The 17669-nt window shown below is 39.5% G+C and overlaps 1 protein-coding gene across 2 annotated transcripts in view; it reads right to left on the bottom strand.

The window, feature by feature from the left end:
* PLD5 (phospholipase D family member 5) overlaps positions 1–17669 on the bottom strand; it is a gene marked incomplete at both ends in the record, with an annotated part of 169719 nt that overhangs the window by 36626 nt on the left and 115424 nt on the right. For both annotated transcript variants that reach the window (XM_082756480.1, XM_082756481.1), the window contains one exon: positions 139–266. In XM_082756480.1, coding sequence (XP_082612606.1) covers positions 139–266 — 128 coding nt within the window. The remainder of the gene's footprint in view (positions 1–138; positions 267–17669) is intronic.

The following is a 17669-nucleotide window of genomic DNA, read 5'->3' on the forward strand; positions in this document are numbered from 1 at the left end:
TCAAAACTCTGGCAGTTCCTCTGCCAGCAAACTATCAGGAAAAGAAAGCTCTACATCTCCACTTGTTGGCTTCAAAACAATACTTTTTTCCTTATTATATGCTCAAAGGGTATAGGAGCACTTTTTCAATTAAATTACCTGTCCCAGTGATCTCCAGTCTAGGCTGGCACTCCCAATGTACACATGTTGTTTATCAACAATCCAGAAAGATGACTGAAGGCGACCTTCATTATATGCTGACATGTTCATATACAGCACTTCAGCACCTAGAGATTTACAGACACAACAACAAAAAACACTGTTTAGAAGTACAGAAGTTACAGACATTAAAGAAAAGAAACTTCACATTTCAGGGTCTCAGCTATCAAAGCTACAAAGGGACATAATTAAACATATCATTAAGGCTTAAAGTCAATGATAGACAGTCTTACTGTCCCACTATTCCAGACCTTAATTAACATATATTCCAGAAAAACAGGTGTAGGGAACATCCCCATGTTTTATTCTCTTTGCTTATTTACCTCCCTTTTTAGAATCATGTAATTGCTATTTTTTCAAGCACTATATGCTCCTAAAACCATTTTTAAATGTCTATGCTGCAACTCTAACCTGCTACATATTATAATGACCTCTGAGGTATAAAACCCAACTATATGCCCAACCTGAAAAGCAAACTCTTTTCCCTTGCCCTGTGCAATGCTCTGAGCACAAAGCCTGCAGTGGTTTACCACATGGAACAGACGCCAATGAGAGGACCGTGGAAAATATTAAGGAGTGAGGAAAGAAACAGAGACCTGAAGTATGCTGAAGCTATGTTCAATTCTACTTATATGTGACTTTGAGCCTGCCACTTTGAATTGCATGGTTTTCTTAAGGATTAAAGTCTGCTGAAATCAAAGGACCTACTTTTAGGGGGAAAAGCTGTTGGCTCCATCACATGAGTAAAAATGTCTGAATCAGCCCCATCAGTATGTTTGCAGCACTAAGCACAGAATATATTTAATATTAGATGAGTTCATGGGATTTCTCACATCATTATTTTTCTTTCAGTGCTCCAGTGTTTGTAAGATTAGGTGATTAATCTGAATTAATTATTGCTGAAGGTAATTTAAAGTAACCCAATCTCTTTCTAGTTGTCACAGTAAGTGGGCAAGAGAAGTGACAGTAAAGCAGACTAGAGGGCAGCTATCTCCCATTAAACATTCATGTGATCATCAGTACCATGAATTCCCATAATGTCTGAATAGGAATCACAACTTTAGAATTACAGGATACTTCAGGAACTAAAATATTTTTTATTTAACCTCTTATTTCTGACCTTCTAAGAAATATTTGACTCTCAATTTTAAGCTGTAATTGCCAGTGATAAATATTTACTTTCATTATTATTATTATGAAAATTACAAATTTATCTTGAATGAATGATTCCAGAAGTTCAGACATCAGGAAAAAAAAAGATATAGTAAGGCACCAAACTTGCAACACAGGACTTTAAGTAAGAAACAGGTCACTACAGTTACATTTCATGCTACCTGGCTACATTTCCAATTTTTTTCCAGGTATCATCTAACCTTGGAAATGAAAGGCTGGAAACAAAGCATTACTCCTTTGAATGTGTTGCTGTTTTCAATCCATGCGTTAATGAGGAGAACTGTGCTAATTAATGAGATAATGTACGTGAACTGGTAAAGAAACGAGAAAACACTAGAGCAGGTGTTAAATGTTTATATGTAATATTGTTTTCCAATGAATAAACAAAAGCAACTCCTCCTACTAGCTGAGGAAAACTGTTCTGTAAGGCACTAAACTTCTAGCTGATTATCTGAAAACTGTGTTTAAAAATCAAGTTTAACATAGCAGTTTGCCTTGATCATAATTTCTTTCCATACATCCAATTTACAACATTAAACAGTATAAGAATTTAACACCCACAACACACCTACAGCAAATAGATTATAAATGAAGTGTTAGCATTTTCATATAGGAAAGGTAAAACTATCTGCACCAACAATGATCTTTCTTCTCATAACTGAGTGCCTAAAATAAAAACATTTAAAAATATTTTTGAAATATTCAATGCTGAATAAAAATGTTGATTGCCAAAGTTACAACAGGAAACTATTTTACCAACAATATTAACATTAAAAATAGCAGCCATCTTCAGTAACCTGACACAAAAGTCTAGGTATAAGACCCCAGGGTTTGGGAGCAGTTTACATACTGACATAATTGGTAGGAGAGGACTATCACTCTAAAATATAATCTAGACTTCAATTACCAAAATACTGATTATAGCAGTGCAGGTGATACTGCTAGCATACACACCACTAAAAACAAAACGTGAAACCCAATTTCTTTTTCTTCTGGAAACAGCCAACTCATAAGGCTGAGGAAACAGTATCTCCAAGTTAATTAAAAAAAGAGAAGTCGTGTTGCAGGGAGCAGCTGCTGTATAGCCTATTAATGAGCCCTTAACTTTTGATGAAAGGAAACATGCATCAGTATTGATAATTGCCTCTGTTCTAGAAGCTCTTGAGATGTTTTGTTAAAATAGGCTTATCAGGCCTTCAACACAATCCATCATCCCTAGCGTGGTCCAGTTCCCATGAGGAAATTAAATTGGAGTGATCAATATGTGAAGCCATAACAGAACTCTTTATCATGCTGCAGCCTCAATTACACAAAGCTGGGGGTCTAGTGAGTTCAACCAGAAGGCACAATTTGTAGCTTTGATTGCTAATGTAGATGCCAGACTCTTAAAAAATAAGTCCAACAATTTTGGTTCACTGAACATTAAAGTGCAGGATAAGAGCTTAGAGAAAACCAGTGCTGTCACTCAAAACTTGACTGGATTTGCCTGTCCCATCAAATCGTGCACTGTAAAGGCTGGGCCAGAGTGCTCGTTTCTCACAGGAAGAAAGTATACTGCAGGGATCAAAGCGTGCTCGAAGTGACAGACATTTATCTGAGTACTTCTTCTTCTAGGCAGAGAGGTTTGCATCCTCTAACAGGCTGGGGCACACAGCAGGATCCTGGCCTTGCGAGCCTGGGCCTTCTCAGGCCATGGGCGGGTGGGTGGGTGGGGGAACAGAGCCCCTGAGGGGTGCCAGGCTGCTGCTTGGCCTCTTGGTCTACCACACAAGGGGGGAGAAATAATACAGAAGGCAACAGGAGTACTTCAAAAAGACTGACCTTTCATTCATTTCCCAAAGGAATCCCAAAGCAGAAGCACAGCACAAGAAAATGTGATTTACCATTTCTAGCCTTGCAAAGTGCTGTTTGGTCTAGCTGCCTGCTGCCAGGTAGCTTGATAACACTAACAATGTTATCAAGGCCACAGGGCAGGCTTGACTTCTAAACAGGAGCTTAAGGCCAGGACTTTTTCTGAATACTTGAGTCCAAACACTCTAAGCTGTTAGCGGGAGACTTTAATCAGGGGCTTACTGTGCAGATGCTCTGTTAGGGAAAAACCTTGTGTCATGCAGAAGCACATCTTGGTGCAGCTGTGTTGCAGCATATGCTAGCTGTGGAGTTTACTATTGCTGTGGCAAGGTCACCAGGCAGCTACACAAACTGGGAGACCTGCCCAGGAGGCTGCAGCAGGCCAGGGCTCACAGGGTTGCCTCTGCGCCTCCAGCGACTCATCTATGAGGCCGACTGCAGGAGGTGCAGCCTCTGGTCCCACATCCGTGTGCACCCTGGAATAGTACCAGCTTGTCCTGGTACAGAGGCAATGTCACTGAGCCGAATCACCTCACTGGTGGATACAGTAAAACTTTTTTTTGTAAAGAAGACTGAGAAAGAGCAACTGCTTAGGCTGCTATTATCACAGCTGCCTCAAAAGCAAACATGCAAATTTCAGCAGCACCAGTTCCAGGCTAAACTTGCAGTGGAGTTAGCAAACATAACGCCCAAGGAACAGAAGCTTCCTTTGCTTGTATCACGGCTAAAATTGGCCTTCTGTCTTCACAACACTCTTACTCTCACTTTAAGTGTTTTTAAAACTAGACAAAGAAAAATGGGGAGGGGGAAGGATTTAAGGACTGAGATGAGAACAAGGCACAGGTATCTGGGAAGCTGCAGCAACAGTGAGGGGTGATTCACAACAGGCAGAGCGGTGATGAGAGGACTGAGAGCCCTGACTGCATCAGCCCTGACAGGAGGGAGCTGCACTGCAGTGGACAGGCAGTGGAGAGAGATGCACAGCCTGAAAGCACGTGCTGGGACAGCAGAGCCCCAGGAGAACGGGTTGTGGAGTCAGGCTGGACGCAACTGCCCCCTGCTAGACACAGGAGAGTTGTAAAGGTGGAGGAGATAAACAGGGGCTTTTTAGTGCTTCTCCTTCCCCATCTTGGGAAAACAGGGCCTGTTATGTGCAGGTCACGGGAGCACAGCAGGGAAGGGGGAGCTGCACAGAGCTGTTGGTAGGCAGGGGATGTGGGGAGATTGCAGAGGGTTCCCAAAGGAGGAGGGAGAGCAAGATGCAAGGAAGCTCTAGTACACAAAATGAGTATGGTCAGTGAAAGCAATGCTGTTTATGGCTCTCTTGTATACATATTTGCAGTTTGTACCTGCCAAATGCCCCTGCAACACATCCAATCCCCTGCTCATCCTCCAGCCACCGTTCCCCACATCACATCATCACCAAACTGGCCACAGTAAAAACAGCTGCTCTCCTCGGCTTACCCCATTCTTGCTGTCCCTTCACTCATCACCATATGTCTATCCTTTGGTCGTGGCACTATTTTTTTTTTCCTCTCCTAGTTCTGTGTTTCCCAAGCAAACACTCCAAGTAATATGACCTTTAAAAAGGAATCTGAGAACCTGAGCCATGGCCTATTTGTTTCACCCTGCTGCTGACAGTCTCTTGGCACACAACTATACACACTTTGATCTATACATTTTGGACAGTGGCCTCAAGCTGAAGTCAAGAGCAGGCTTACCTTGTCCAGACCGTGAACCCTAGAGCTCACAAGAGCACACACACTCAGGCACCTCACACAGCCTCTCTGGGAGGCTACCACGTGGGTGGGAGGCAGCATGTGCTGCACTTACTGTGGTGCCATGCAGCAGCTCCACTCCTGCAGATATGCTGAGTGTTCAGAGCAGCATAGATGCAGGTAATATTTGTATTGCCAAAATAGCACAATATCATGTGCTAACTCAAAGATCAACAAAAGATCCTTTATTATCCCTAAATCCCAAACTTATAAAAAATAAAATAAAAATTGCTCACTAAGAAATATGAATGCGAGTACACACACATATATGGATGTATATATTTTCAAAGCGAACACCTCGTTCCTTACATTTTGCAGTAGATGCTTCCATTTTACTTATTTGCCTTCAGCTACAAAACTTACTACAACATACACTTACAATTAAAAATAAGTTTCATTTTACTGAGACAGAAATCCAGAGTTTTTCAAACCCTGTCAAGTGGCAGAGTACCTGCCCCATGCTGGGCAGACCCAAGTGACCGAGGGAGAGGATCATCTCCCCAGGAACTTTTATGCTTTTTTCTTAGCTGATTGCAGAAAGTCTGGAGTTGTTCCAAAAGCTCCATTAGCGTGACCTGCCAGCACTCGGAGGAGGACAAGTACAAAAGCAGAGGAATGCACAACTTGACAACACAGTTATTTTTACTATGTCTCTGAATGATTAAAAGGCAAACTAGAATATTTACTATTTCTTGCTCTTTATGGAATATTGGATTTAAAATGCAATTTAAAAGTCTGCCTGGCCCCAGAAGGATTAATGATTCAGACTTTGAAGAGAAAATACTCAAAGACTTTTAGGGAAATCTCTGATGGTAATACCTTAACTGCAAATTGGCTGTTTTGCTTACACTCTTCCCCCATTCCTCATCTTCCCCCCCCACTCCCTCCTCTTCACAGGACTGATCTTACCACTCTGGGTGTTATTCATTCACCGTATTATTTGTACTCTGTGTGCTGTTTATCACCTCAATTTCATACTAATAAAAAAGAAAAAACATAAATACTTTAACAACTCTGTATGCAACTGCCACATACAAAAATGAAATCGTAGGTACTCAAAGAAACTGTGTTCTCTTACAAGATCAATCAATACCCAAAGAGCCTTTTTAATAGAACTAGTGTCCATACCACCTTGAGCTTATATTGCCTGCCCTAAAGCATAGCACTCAAACTGCATGCTGGACAAAAACGCCTTCCTTCAGTATGAAATTCCCACTCACTCCCAACATACAGCCAGCCATACTCTATGTGCACATGCAGCTTCTCAAAACAGTACGAGGCCCCAAAGCTAATGCTGTCTGTAGTAAGATGAGGCTGTTTCTGATGGAGCCATGTTCATGAAAAATTACTGGGTTGTTACTGCCTTCCCTTACATCATCTGTGGTCACCGATACAAAGACAGTTTTGAGGAAATCAGTGAACAGGAGAGGGATCTCTGGCTGCAGCTCCGTGCATCCCTCTGGGCCATTGCTGGAGAGATGCAGGTGCCTGCAGCAGCCTCTGGAGTTGAACTGGATGGGCTGACAGGCTCAGGGCTGTGGCGTGGATGGTTTGAGGGAAACATGCAGAAAGCACTCTGCTCCCTGCACTCTGCCACTGCTCAGCTCTGCTGGCATGCTCCCTCGCCAGCTCACGTGTCTGAGCCTGGCTGTGCTTGGAGGAAAGACTGCTCGGGGAGCACTTCCCTGAGCAGACGGGCTGCAGCCAGGGATCTCCCTGTGGAGTTGCGGGTGTGGGAAGAGAGAGGTCTCCGTCACTGCCCACTGACTTCCCAGCCTCCTCTCCTCAGGCACTGAGCCAGCTCCTTGCCTGGTTCCCTTCTCTCCCCAGCAGACCATAACACACCATCAGGCTCTGGCCAGTGTGACTGGGGACAGCAAACATCCTCCACAATCACCAGTGGTTTTTGCTTTCTTTTTCACCCATTTAGTGCATTAAAATCATTTCTGTGAACAAGCACAGCCCCAGAAACTGCTCTATTCACCCAGCTGGGGAAGCCAAGAGCTGAACACAGGGACAGGAGCGAGCAGGAAGGAGGAGAAATAGGGACAAATGGAGCATTTCAAAACCCAGCTCCCTGTTTGAAAATAGAGTGTTTTACAGAACTACAACTGTCATGGTTACCGTTTTTTTTTTTTTTTTTTTTTTTTTTAATTAGCAATAATATTGGCATAAACAGATCTCATGTTCAGTGATTCTTCTTCCATCCACCACCTCCTCCTCCTGGGTAGCTTTTTGGGCACCCAAGGAATGACCCTGATCAGAGACAGACCCAGGTCAAAAAATTATGGTGACACAACTGAAGGCACAGCACAAGTATGAGTGGCTTGTGGTTGGGTGCAATGAGATGCAGGAACTGCTTAGGCCAGTGCTGCCATTTAAAGGTACGTCCACATAATCTCAGCCTCAGTTCCTCTCAAAATCAGGCCTCTGAAAAATTCAAGGTGCCAAATCCTAGTATGTGTTTGCCTTTCATCTCACATAACCATTTGCATCATGCAAACAAAGGAGATATGAGGGCAGTAATGGCATTTGCTTGCAATGCTGTTTCCCACGTGCTTACACCAGGGTTTTGCAGTGAGAGAGAAGATCCAGAAAAGACCCACCAGGGGATCTGCATGTGTGCAGTTTGATCATGGTATGCAGGACGGCAAATCCTTGAGAACAAAGCAAAGGTCAGAATTAATTTCTTTCAATTTCTTGTTTAACTTCAATGACATCTTGGGAGCTAGTTAGTTCCCAAGGCAACATATATCCAAACACTGGCTTCCAGGATTTCAAATGTCGGCCTTTGGTGCTAGTCCACGTAATCAAAATACCAATTTCTCAGCTAAGTACCCTGCTGTAGACAGAGTTCAGCATCAGAGCATTACAGCTCTCACCCATGTGAATGCATTTTGCACTGACTGCTGTGCCCTTTCGATTTACTCAGCAGAAAATCCAACAAATAACCAAAATGCTTCCTGCCCCATGTCACAGAAGAGAGGTAAGAGATGCCTGACAACATTTCTTTGTAAAACCTACTCACAGCAACTAAACACAATTTCTGATTCACTGAACACTGAAGGTCCATCTTAATACAGGGTGGGCAAACCATGTCAAATATGACAGGGAAATACAAGGTCTCCTCTTCACCTGCAGAGCAGATACAGGACAGGCATGCTCCACTCAAGCTTCCCCACAGATAGCAAGTAGCTCAGCTGATTAATCACATACATGCACGTTTAACCAAGCTATGCACTGAATTTTGGACTGCAAAAATGGAAAGAACTCATAGGACACTAGACCTCTGGTCCTTCCAAAGACAGAAATCCAGTTTCCAGTGAACACTCACGTCTTTCTCATTCCGTAAGTCCATAAAGCCTGAGATTTCATAAGGAAAAACCACAAAACACAGTGAAGCCCTATAACACATTAACAAAACAGTATTTAGAAACAGGAATTGAAGCCTGAAGTACCTTACTGCAATGCAGGCTATATCACCACACTAATTTTAAAAGTAAAATAACCTTCTTAGCACCATGTAAAACACTATTATTAATTTGCTTTTATTATCATTTGCACTAGAATAGTTCTTTCTTCTCCCTTTTTTTTCTTAAATCCTGTGGTGTATGTTTTATTTTTAGGTAAGATTTTTAGTTGTTAATTTAGAATTTTACATACTATATTTTCCACCAGAAAGCATCTATTCTACTCTTAATTAAGGCACATACATGTTACAACCATGCCTTTGGAAGGCACAGGCTGCCACCCAAGATATTTTTGATATGCAGCTACCCCCACAAAATGCTAGCAGCTGACAGTACAATTCATTGCATGGAATAAGTCAGGAAAGCTGACGTGCTTTAACTCTGCAATTTCCCACCTGAACTTGCTGTCCTGAAGCCAGTGATTTCTGTACTGTATATGTTAGAGAAAGCCTTACTGGATGGGACAAAGTTTAGGACTCTTATTTTAAGCTATTTGTAAAAGGAAAAGAAAAAAAAATCTTAATGCAAAAGAAGCATCTTCTAAAGATCCGAACAGCTTTTCCTTGCCCTCTAATAATTGTATTGGACGTATATTCATGCCTTTGTTGAGGGGCTTTGCTGCATGGTGCAGCAAGCATGAGAGACATCCTTACATTTTGCACAGATGTGACACTGACATCAGAATCACTATTTTTCAGATTTTTACTTCTTTTAGAGCTGTTTAAGGTATTTCATATCAATAATAGATTTTTAAATAAAACTTCGAATAGTAAGAGAACTGATGATCAGTTCAATTCTTTTCCCTTAGCAGAACTCGGCACTCTTCTAGAAAAATAGTAACTTAAATAGCATTTTCTGAATGTAAATCTGTTTTGTGAGTCTGATGATTCAGTAAAGTCTGGAAGACAACAAGTATACAACAAAGTTTGACAGAATACATACATAATTTTAATTTCCATCTTTTTTTTTTTTTTTTTTCTCTCCATTATTGGAGAGCAGGCTGATCATTTACTAGATGAAGCTATAAATGTGATTGCTTTACAGATTGGGAAAAGTAATTTTCTTACTTAGCCGATTCAGGCGACAAAGCACATTACCACTTAAAGGAAGACTATTACACTATCAGTAAAGGCATTACTAAAGTTGGATTGTGCCTTTTTCTCTTTGCCTAATTATAATTGCATAAGTTTTTGTTATAAAAGAAAGTTATTTTAAATACAATAAAGAGATTAGTAAACTCACACACTACTCCCCTCCACTTTCAAAGACTTTTTACTTGGATTAGCATTATGAAGAACTAGATTGATTCATACACTTCCTAGATAAAATATCCTAGAACGAAGGAACATCTGGAACATTTTTTTCATCTTAACACATGAAGAATGAGAATCACAGCCCTCTATGAATGAATATTTTAGGGTTAAATCCCTTAAAAAATTGCAGCAACTATTTTTCTCTGACTTTATCAACATCATTTCATTCTGACATTTATATACTCTAAATCCTTCAGTATCAGCATCAGTCATTTTTAAATGTTGACTAGTAACAACAACACTTGTGCAATTGCTGCCAAGGTGTGGTCCTCAGACATCTGCAGTTCTGCTTTGGCTTCTGTCGGTCTCCTTCCCGCAAAGGAGAAATCCCAGTTCCAGAAGGTGAGAAAGTGTGCTGCAGGGCTGGCAAGAAGGTAAGGGAGGACAGACTGTGCCTCCTCAGAGGGCAGTATTATTTGGTCCTAGCCCACTGTTTTTTACTTTTTACAATATCTTCATAATAGAATTGTCTTCCTGCACCTGCATTAACAGGTCTGAACAGCTCTGGAATATTATTTCCAGACTACAAAAAGCCAGAACAGGCTGACCTGGCCAGGGTTGTACACGGAAAGCAGAGGCACAGCCAGAACCAATCAACCTGGGTCTGCCAGTGGCACAGTCATTTCCTTCTACTAGTTCTCACTTCTCCCACAGGATCTTTCCCCAACTCTTTCCTTTGATTCTGTCCTATTACCCTGCCAAGTCAGCCTTTGACTTTTCCTTTTTTTTTTTTTTTTTTTTTTTTTTTTTTTCCCAGATCATTCCTATTTCAATTCCAATTATTTTTCTCTGCTTTCATCTACTTTGTCACAAGCCCACCAAGAACATGCCTGGCCTTCTACCAGCATTCTTTTCTGATGTTTTCCTAAATTAATTACTCACTTTTCTGTTTCTGCCCTCCTCTTTAATCTGATTCATTCCTCATAGATCTACCTGTTATTTCATTTCCCCCACTACTTTCCCCCAGCGTCATTCTTCCTCCCTCTCAATCCCTCTCTCCCACTTCAGGCTCAGTTTATCATTTCACTCTTGCCATTGCCTACTAATTTGCTGTTTTATTTATCACATACATTCATTCAGATATTCATACACTCCCCCACTCTCCAGTTAGTTGAGAAACATTTTTTTCTCTAACTACATATGCAGCATGATATATTTTCCAAGCCTTAAAAAAAAAAAAAAAAAGGGAATGAAAATAATATTTTTCTTGGAGTTTTAAGGGTATTCACAGTTTTGGGTGCTTATTTTATTTTGCATGTCCTGCAGGTATTAACTCTTGATATACAACCCAAAGGTATGCAAAGAAGATTGCTTACAGTTTAGGGCTCTGGGAGGTGTTTTTTATTATTATTATTATTATTATTATTATTATTATTATTATTATTATTATTATTATTATTATTATTATTATTATTATTATTATTATTTATTTCCTATTCCAAACAACAACTGAACCCGGGTCTAAGGTTCTTAATAAAACAAGGCACTTCTGTAGTCTCTTCTTTTATAGAAGTATATGCAGAATAGACACTGCAGCTCTGCTGGAACTGACTGAAGTGACTCATGCTTGATTTACTATATGGCAGCTCTGGCCATCTTATTGGATGCATTTGTGAAGGCTTCAGCATTCTGTTTTGGTTACACAGATGCTTCATACATTAAAATGGAGAAATTTTAGAGACAAATTGACATTCCCTAGTGCCACAATCAGAAAAATCCACACAATGAACTGAGGAAAACTAAAAAGCATGTATGGAAACAATGCTTTGTCTGTGGGGAAATACACAGGGGATACAAATCAATAGCTTGTCAGTTAGCAGCTTTTTAACACAGATTGACTTTCAACCAAACCACCTATTTAAAATGTAGAAAGCAAAATAAAAGGAAGCCACAACTCCATACATTCTATGCTATTAGTTGAGCAAAGGACACGTGCAATGTACTGTCAATATTTAAGTGACAGCACACTGAAATCACAGAGGAGTTTGGTGTCCTGCAGGATTAGATCAGAAGTATCATCTTATTTCTTCATGGTAAACATCTGCAACTGTCTGTGAAGGACAGAAGTAAAGATCCTATTATATTATTCAACTAACAGAGCACCAGGCCTGTAGGACTTTCCTTACACTGGGGTCCCTATGAAAGTGGGGCCAGAAGGCAGCACGTACACCTCTAGTCCCAACAATCACATCGATGCCAATCCCGTCAAGGCACTCACTCTAAAAGGCAGGTGAAAGCACTGCCATCACTTCAGAGGCCCATCTGAAGTAGCTAGCTGGACACCCTGCCAGGGAAGCCTGAGGGATGACAGTATAAAGAAAAGACAGAAGAGGAAATCAAGTAGATTTGGACTATAAAATGTGTGTAAAATGGAAATGTTAAAGACTTGAAGGTGACCATGAAGCACAGGAGATGGTTCTGCTAGGGAGGGCCTTAGAATAAAGCAGACTGCTGCTGTAGAACCTCTCTCATGTGGTACAAAAGGCAAAATGGAGCAAATAAGGCTAGGTTTTATGAGAAGGAAAAAAAAATAAAATACATAGTCTCATATTTTAAGTGCCTTAAAACTACCCAGAATGTTTGGATCCCACAGCTGATGTTCCACAAAGCTGCTCTGTATGAGAGAAGTCAGGGCAGGGCAGGCACAAATCTCAATTTCTGAGGACTTAATTTGAGTCCCTGGGGTCTGTCTAGTCTTATTCACAATGACATTGATGTGCACTAAGTGCTACGCGATGATAAATACTCTGGAAAAGAAAATAACAGATTGTGTCACAAATTGGCATCAAAATAAGTGGACATCTTGGCACTTGTCTCTGTGTCATTTCTTCATGTGTAAAATGGGAACTAAGCTATTCCTCCACTTTCTGTGAGAATGATGAACATCTATTCTTGAATATTCATGAAGCACTCTTATTTCAGCGTTAACATCACAAGAAAGAAAAAGGAAATAAAATTGTCTGCAGATTAGGTCTTGACGAGTGCTCATTAAGCAAAAGATGAGACTACACAATGAAAATGAGAGCAAAATAAAATACTATACGAATATTTACATGAGCATAAGTACCTCTGCACGATGAATTTTACAGAGTTCAGTGGGAAGAAGTGTGTCACATTCACCTAAATTCTGCATCATAGTGCAAATAGTTTAATGGCACAAAAGGTCAGGATACAGAGGATATATTTTACATACCATAAGTGACTGTTTTGTGTTCATATTAGAGAATGCACCAACTGAGTAGCAACTCCTGATTTATTCTGAGGAATGCATAGTATTCATTCAAGCTGCAACTACCAAAAAGCCTCTGTAAGGATGACTACACTAAAACTCAATGTTTTTGTAAGGCTGCACCCCTTAAGCCCCTTCTGGTAATACTTATTTTCAGAAAGATGATCTTCATAACATAAGAATGTACACTAAGAGGAAATCAACAACCAAAGAGAGAAATCTTTACCGGCTTCCTGGCAATACTTAAAAACATTTTAATAGAGACTCAGTTGTAAATGTATTATTACCAAAACCCACCTCTCCCAAGAGATGACGTAAGTACAGTTTGAAACCAGGCTAAAGAAGAATATTAGGAAATGGCATCCTTCAATAAGTAGATCTGAGTCCAAGAGAGCAAAATAAAATAAAATAACATAACGTAACATTATATAACACAGCATAATGTAAATAAAAAGGGGAGGGGAAAGAAAATAAACTCTTGTAAGTTAAATAAAACAAGTTAAAAAGATTGTGAAGAACAACAGATACTGAAGCTGCAGAATACATTGGTGCTTGTGTGTATTGTTTTGTAGATGATAAAAACATGTACAGATTCAAAAGTGATTGTTGAAAATCAAACACCACAACAAATTGCTAAATTCCATTACAAGGGAGTTCCTAATCTACAAATTGCTGAAAGAGTATACAGGGTAATGGAAATATCATACTCCAATTGCTTTTGTTATGCTTTTTTTTTTTTTTTTTTTTTTTTGTAAGCGTGTGGTTCTTATGACTCCAGCAAGACAGAAGACAGACCTTCAGTCTGCTGCCATTGTCTGATGGCTGAAAACAGTTGCTTTGTGACCGTTTGCTTACAAAGTCTCATTTTTGAAAGCCTGTCGTTGCAATCTTAATAATACCCTGTTGATATAACTTTGAAGCTTAGTATAGATATAATATACTCCTATAACTTTACTGGTATTTTTCCCATCACTTTACTCATACATAGCTACTTTGATTAAAATCACCAGAAAGCGGGACCTGTTTTGTTTTGAGTCATAGAAGTGACTATCAATTTCTGCAGTACATAAGTACTTATATTTGCACACTATATTTAGTTAATATTCTGCCTGAAGGACAGAAAAGATGCTGAATGCACTCTGTTCTCAAGTTCAAGCCTTAGAGACAATCACTCTATAAGGGTGTGCAACGAGAGATGGAAATGATGAAGAGTAATGCAGAGATATTCTGGGAAGTTTTCTTCCAGATGAACTACTCTAGATCAAGCTTAATGTAATTTAATTCCCAACCATTAGGCTGTGTAAAAATTCATAAAATACCACAGTGCAGTAGAAGCCTAAGATTAATGTAAAAAATACTGCAGAATATTACTAGAAAGATCAGTAGTAGTATAATAGTGGCAACTTCTTGTTACAGAGATAAATCTTATTAACTAATGCTGTGTAATACAGAAGGATTTGGTCACATGGGTTTGCTTCATGGTACAACCTTACTGTATGCAGCAACCAAAAATTAGTAGCATGAGTAGCTTTTCCAGACTGTTTATCAAAGGAAAACTAAATAGTGCAAAATCAGCTTGGTTTGGTCATTTATTATTGCTCTTATATACTTCTGATGACTTCTGGTATAACTCTGAATAGTACTTTAATTGCAGGTTCAAAGCAGAAGTGTTGTATGGATAAAGCTAAGCTGCAAAGAAGTGAAAAGAACTTAAAAACACATACACATCTTCAGAGATCCAAGTGTCAGTGTCATGCCACTTCAGACTGGGCTCTTTCCAGAGCTGACCACATTCGTAGTTGCATTATAGTCTAGATGACATCAAAAACTTGAATGAGGTAAGAGACCAAAAGCTCATCATCACTGGGAAAGCTGAAGAGTGCTCATGAACAGTAGCAATCAGAAACACAGCTAATCATACCAGTGATTGTAGCAATTGACTAAGACAGTTCTAGGAAGTCAGTCAGGCTTCAAGTGGATAAGAAACATATGTGAACTATATGAATAGACAAAAGAGAACTCATCAATAATAAATTAACCGCCTTTCTTTGAACCCCCTATAAAAATACCATTGGTTTTCAGCTCTTTTCAGGATGAGACAGTGTTAGTGCTTTTTCAGCCATGAGAAATCATGGGGTACCAATGTTTCTGCAAAGGGAGCACAGCTACCTAACAAATGTTTTCTGAGCTCAAGCAGTCCTGGAAGTTCTTACTAGTTCCTCCAGTAACAGTAGGTAAGTACTTGCATGCTACCCATATGTTGTAAAAATGTCATAAATAATTTCTGCTAATACCATCCGTTATTGGCTCCTCTGTACTAAAAAGTAAAAGTGACTCAAACCAACTACTGCCATGCAAAAAGAATCCCTTCCAGCATGCAAACTATCAAACAAGATTTGGAATTATTCCCTGTGGGGTGGACCTGCTGTGTTGGACCTGAGTAGTTAGTACTAGACAAAAGCAATTTGGCTGTTCACAAGAGGGCTGGATTACCAACGCTAGTAGCTACTCTGGAATTTACAAAATACGAGCGCACCCATTTCTGCTAAATCTGTGAATACATATGCATAAGTAACAGACCCAAATGCAAAGGAATTTGCAAACTGCAAAATATGTACCAAAATACTGATCAACTGTGAAAGACTTTTTCAATTAAAATTTTCCAAGCCAAAGAAATATATTATTTCTACTAAACACCTAGCATTTTAAAAGTGCTTTAAAGTACATCTAATCTTAATTTATCAAGTTAGATATAGTATTATTATAGTATTATTAACTATGGTTCTTTTAAACAATGGCTACAGTAATTGGAAAGCAAATGACTGGTATTATATAACCCAAAAGTACACATTACCAATGGGAGGATGCTATCTCTGGGAACACAACAATTCCTCTCAGCAAAGGCATACATTTCTAAGGGAAGTCTACTGACACAGTTGCTGTAGACCTTAGAATTAGAATTTGTCACTTGCATGTTTGGATCCTGTGGGCAAAAAGAGCTTTTGGCTTAAAAGTGAACCTTTTTCCTCCTCTCCCTCTTTCTAAAACAAGCCAGCACAACCCAAGACCCTAGTTGCTTCCAGAATTTAAATTAAAACATTTTTTTTTTCTCTATTTTTTTATGCATGTAACAGCCTCATACTGCTAATTTTCTAATGCTAGAGAATTTTGTAAGGCAGATCATGCCTAAGCCTTCTTAAAGTGGGTGGGTTTCAGACTCATAAGAGAAAACAAACTCTTTCACATCACAATCTATTATGGTCCCTGTTTTCAGGATATTTGTATGTCCAACGGAAGTTTTATTTGCAGAATAGGCACTGTTTTCCACAGAACTGTAATAAAAACTGGAGTAAACACCTTACTTTTTTGAGGTAAAAGACATTTAAACTGAGTAGTTGGCAATGTCAATGGAAACTGTGCCATTTATCTCAACACTTCATTCAGAACTGCACAGAAGGACTCATTCTCCAATCAAGCTTCAAAATACTGTCCTACAATCAGAAGCTTAAAATAACTATTTCACAAATAAGGGTGAGATTTTCCTTCAAAAAAATATCAGTGGGCAGCAGAAGGAGCAGAAGCAGAGCAAGGACTGGAAGGCCAGTTTCTTCCATTTCAAATAAATGTTTGACTACTACAGAGTCATGTTTAAATGGAGACAGAAATTAGAAGAATTTCTTCAAACTGTTAGAGCTCATATAGGAGGGATCCATGGAGCTCATGTACAAAATACCCTCTACATTTTCCAAACCTTCATTATCATAAACCCTATTTTATGAGGTTAAAGATCTTCAATACTAGCTTACACAATCTTATTTCTGTCAGGTGTCTGGTAAGGTAGGTAACTCTCCTTCAAGCTGAAAATTTGGAAACCTTCAGAAGGAGAAGGATTTTGAACATATTCTTCCAGGATTCAGGCAAATGTTCTATGTCAAAAACATTCGGTTTGCCTACATGTGATTCTAAGATGTAATAAAAATTTTACCCACCCTCTTTTTTCAATCATGATTTATAAGGTTGGACATGGCTTGGCTTACCTTACATTGCAGGATCTAGCTCCCCAGCTGAAACAAATGAGAAATATTTCTTATGAGTCCTCATGGGATTTAGGCATAAAACCAACGTTGAACATTTCCTTCCTATCAAGACTTCAGTGGACATGTGCACATTTAGCAACATAAACTGAGGCAAAGGAGTTTAGGTGCTGAAACAGAAAGACATTTACCACCACCAACCCAAAACAAACAAAAAAACAGCTAAACAGGAGTTTCTGCATGTTAGTGTTGCCTAGACATAAGACAGATACTTGAATGCTTGAATTTCCAATGTGAAACTGAACCATCATTCTTTAACGTTACAAAACTCAGATCAAATTACTTGTTTCCTTCAGGAGAACTAACCCCTGGTCCTTTCAAAGGATCCTGCTTACTAGTCCCTGAAAAATCAAAGACAAAATGAGTCTATTTTTGGTTCTAACTTTTGAAAGAATGGTAACTTATCTCCAACACCCTTCCTTGCAGTCTTAAAGAACCTGGTCTGGGAAAAACTGACAAAGAAAGCAGTGGAGCTACAACTCCATTCAGTGCCTCATAACCATCAACTGAACTTCAGCTCTTAACAACACTCATTACACTCCTATGGAGAATGCATCTGTCAG

This window comes from Aythya marila (genome assembly GCF_965140915.1).
Source record: "Aythya marila genome assembly, chromosome: 3".
In the NCBI taxonomy this organism is placed as follows: domain Eukaryota; kingdom Metazoa; phylum Chordata; class Aves; order Anseriformes; family Anatidae; genus Aythya; species Aythya marila.